This window comes from Triticum aestivum, chromosome 4A (assembly GCF_018294505.1).
Source record: "Triticum aestivum cultivar Chinese Spring chromosome 4A, IWGSC CS RefSeq v2.1, whole genome shotgun sequence".
Taxonomy (NCBI): Eukaryota; Viridiplantae; Streptophyta; class Magnoliopsida; order Poales; family Poaceae; genus Triticum; species Triticum aestivum.
In genome coordinates this window covers 177,293,544-177,297,655 of record NC_057803.1, presented here as the reverse complement: position 1 = coordinate 177,297,655, position 4,112 = coordinate 177,293,544, and the positions used below count along the sequence as shown (strand labels likewise).

Here is a 4,112-nt window from a genome sequence, read left to right as displayed (position 1 = left end):
TGACAAAATTTCTTTAACTTTTCTTTTTCTATGTACCATTCAATTTTTCTATGTCTTTGATTAACACTTTTCATTTTAACCCAATCTGTTTGAATTTTTTCTTCAATGTCAGATTTCCTATTTCGAGTTCCTCATAATAACTGAGTTCAAGTTGCCAACCATTGAACCAAGACTACCAATTTGGTCAGCAACCATGCTGAATTCATACATGGCTCTAGATGCACTCCATGGCGAAACTAACGGATATGGCAGACTATCGGTATATGGCCTTGTTGTTCATAGATTTTACTATTGCAAATTACATAGTTCTATTCACTGTCTTCAATTTTGATTTTGTAGTTCTAGTTCTTCTTCAAAGTGCAGTGAAACATTATATATATATATATATATTAAACACCCTCTTCTTACTCAACAGATAAAGCACATCTCCTCTACTCCATTCAATGATTCCGTTTACATTGAACTACCTGAAGAGATATCACAGTATATTGAATCCAAATTCACAGATATTAGTCTAACACAAGTAAGTTATCTTGCTGGTTTTCATTTGTTTTCTTAGCAACAATAAACTGACATTCTCATTTTTTCCATAGTTTGATTAACAAGACATGCTCCCTCATTTTAATAGGACAAGATAATTCTTCAAATGCAAGCTCAAAAATTCTACATGAATATCATTCGGAACTCAGCATCTACACTGAAGACCTATGTAGATGATATGCATTGTTCATTCATCAAGACCTTGACATCTTCCAACAGCCCAAACCTCCAATTTAAATCAACAGTTTCAGAGAATACTTTCAAAGTCCCCAAAACTGAACAATTCTTGGCTATAGAATCACCTGCAAATTTCCCAATGCTAGATGTGCCAACAATTGTTGATGAAAATGAACAAGTCACCATCAATGAAATTCTTCAGGAATTGGTCATTGATTTCACCCAGTCTGTGAACATAACAAGCTCTAATCTCTCTCTACCTTTCAATGGTAGTCTACCATCTTTCGAAGAGCTTGTTTGTCTGGAATTATTTGTGAAGACATCAAGTCAGAGAACAGCACCTCCCACTGATGTTTTAGCTCTGTTGCATCGTAAGTTTTTCTTTCATAGCTCTTCTAAGTATCTTTTGTTCTTTGCACCAAAATAGATCATGAAATAAATAATCACAACTTTTTTTCTGCAGGATACTTCTTTGAATCAAAACCCCCAATTCAAAGAGTACATGAAACAAAATTTTGCTTACCATTGTTCAGATTCTTACTACCAGGAGAGCATTTGGAAGGTCATTTATCTTACAAAATTTCATTTTATCCAAAGTAATTTTTTCAGACATGTAGATGAACTGGGCTGTTAACATTTCTTATTCTTAATGTTGTCTTCACTATTTTTCAACCAGATTTCATGGATGCTGAACTGGATAAAGGCTCATTGGTTGACGAAAATTTACTTGCAGCTCACAAAACTTTCAACAATACAATGCATGGTAATTCAAATGGAGAGGCTGGTACAGGCACTCAATATGAAGGCGCGGGTTCCCCTTCATTTGATGCAATTACCAATTCAATTGACATAGTTCAAATGTTCCATTTGTATCGCGTGCCTCTAATGAGTTCAGCCTGCCAGAAAATCAGTATAGCATGCATTGCAATACTCATGCGAACCCGAATATCCCTGGAACTCAGAGCCCAATAAGGGTAATGGACTTCCTATCACCGAAACTCTACCCAAGCAATATTGCCACACCTATTGAAGATCCGTTGCTACTTCAAGCACTTGAACAACATGAAGCACATTCCAGTAAGTTTTCAAAAGCAGAAACTTCAACTTGGCAACAACGAGTGAACAATTCTTTCAAATCTGCGACACTAGTAATTCAAGAACCGAAAAAGGCTGGTAACCAGGTCATCTTTCCCGACGAAATTGAGAATGATTTCTACCAAACATTGGTTGGACTTCTACCCAAATTAACTTACAGGTATGTACAAAAATCATATGAATTTTTATGTGATATGTCTCACATAATTTGAACATAAAATAGTTTTCATATGCGATCCATACTGTTTTCTCATGATTTATTTTTCACTTTTCTTCATGATTTTCTCATGCCATGAACAGCCAAAGGATATTTGAGATTGAAGGAGTTTGGGTGGATCAGAAAACTATAACTCCATCATTCAAGCCTGGTGGCTGGATAAACCCTCGGGTTGTTGGGTGTTTTTCAAAACTAAAGAACAAAGACCAGTTGGACTGAGGAAGAAAAGGCCTCATGCGAAACAGCGAAATACTGGGAGCACATACTTAGCATTGACGACATGGTCAGCCTATATTTTGAATTCGTCTCCTCAGTTATCGCTTTCACATCATTGATATTTCATTTTCTTAACTATCAATGTTTTTTCTGGAAACAAACATGCAGGAGAAGCTAACGAACCCAGTGCTAAATCATTCAGATCCTGCAAACCAACTAATCTTACAGGAAAGTAATGTTGGCTTCAGTTTATCGAATGCTTCCTTGGTAAGACAAGTTCTTTTGTACAAACTACTCTTATAGTTTTTCCTTCTTTAAAGAGTTGCACTAATAGATTGTAACTTTGCACAATTCCTTAGGTAAAAATGCCCGTATTCAAGGAAAAACAATGGATTTTAATCATTGCTAACTTCAGAGCCAAATTTTTTGATATCATGAACCCATACTACAGTGGTGATTCATTTCTACCAACAATTAGTGTTGTTATCCACAACTTCAAGGTTTTGTTTGCTGCTACATACGGAAATTCTAGTTCTTTCAGCATACGAAATTTCGAATCAAGATTTGTACCAGCTCCCAAGGTCAATTTCAGGTGGGTTCTCCACGGAAATCTCCCATTTTACAAGATTTAAACCAGCCACCAGCAACTTTTTGGTTCTTTCTCCAAAAAAAAGCAGATTAAAAGTAATTTAAATTCACAATAATTTTCATACTAAGTATGTAACTGATTTTTTTCATTTTTTTTCTTTGACAGGTATGACTCAGGAATTTTCCTTCTTTAGTATGTTAGCAAGTACAAAGGTCTCGGTTTGGAAGGTTTCTCTAATGTAAGTAATAGTCATATCTTTCCTTTTTTGGTCATTAATTGTAACATATCAGGAACAAAACAACAACTTTTTATAAAATACTGTAGGAGGATTTACATGCTCAACGTCAAAAATTCCTTTTCGAGATTGTAACTTGCAAGCACAATGAAATTCAGCTCCCATTAGTAACTTCTTTCCTGCAGAGACATGTAAGTCCTTTTTTTATTTTGTTTCCCAATGACATAAAAGAGTTGTTTTTTTCTTAGAGCCTGTTGTTTCTCAATTTCTTAGAGCCTGTTCTTCTTTTCTTCTAATCACGTGTATGTTTCAACAGGGTTTCCGCATATTGAAGTGAAGCTTGGAACGCCATTTTTTACTTGTTCTGCACATGACAGTAACCTCAGGTAACTTCTCAAATCAAGATGTAAATTCAATTAGCATCCTTATTCTTTCTATTCTGAAAGGTCTCATTAATCTTATTAGTTAGTCTAAAAGGTTCAAGCAAAAAGAATCTCAATGATGAAATGTTCTGCACCTGTGTTTCCAATTAACATATTTCTTCTTTCTATTCTCAAGGGTCTCATTAATACTGTCACCATCAAGGGAAGTTGCACTGCAAGATTGAACTCAAAGGAATACTTCGATGCGAAAAATGTTTCCTTAACGATAGAGTTATCTTTTTTTCTCTTAATGGTCTAGTGATAGTTTCTTTCCAAGAAATTTGGGTGTAAACAATGTCTGAAAACAGCTGAAACATTTTTGTAAACGAGCAACCAATTTCATTGGGAAACACATTTCCCTTTTTAATTCTCAAGGGTCCCAATGCAAGAATTTTTTTCAACTCAAAGGAACAGTTCCATGAGGAAACTAATCTGCTTTTTGTTTAACATGGTTCCCTAGTTATATTTTCTTGCATTACGTTCAATTTTTAATAAGGCTTAAATCTGCAAAATAAGTTTGCAAAGAAGCTCAAATATTTGTATTATTTTTTCCATGCATTTTTCTGTATGTTTTTTTTCTTATACTGATTCTTTGTTGCACATTTCGAACTCTTCTTTTAC

The 4,112-nt window shown here is 34.7% G+C and overlaps 1 protein-coding gene and 1 long non-coding RNA gene across 2 annotated transcripts; both read left to right on the top strand.

Annotated features, from left to right (window-relative positions):
* Positions 1-647: 647 nt before the first annotated feature.
* LOC123081914 (uncharacterized) lies at positions 648-1,959 on the top strand. Its single transcript, XM_044504418.1, has 3 exons — positions 648-1,088; positions 1,181-1,279; positions 1,394-1,959. The coding sequence occupies exons 1-3, from the start codon at positions 668-670 to the stop codon at positions 1,687-1,689; spliced, it is 816 nt and encodes a 271-aa protein (XP_044360353.1). The 5' UTR covers positions 648-667; the 3' UTR covers positions 1,690-1,959.
* A 650-nt stretch (positions 1,960-2,609) lies between these two features.
* On the top strand, positions 2,610-3,815 carry LOC123081913 (uncharacterized). Its single transcript, XR_006438841.1, has 4 exons — positions 2,610-2,837; positions 3,000-3,260; positions 3,386-3,455; positions 3,628-3,815. It is a non-coding gene; the product is annotated as an uncharacterized lncRNA (long non-coding RNA).
* The last annotated feature ends 297 nt before the right edge of the window (positions 3,816-4,112 follow it).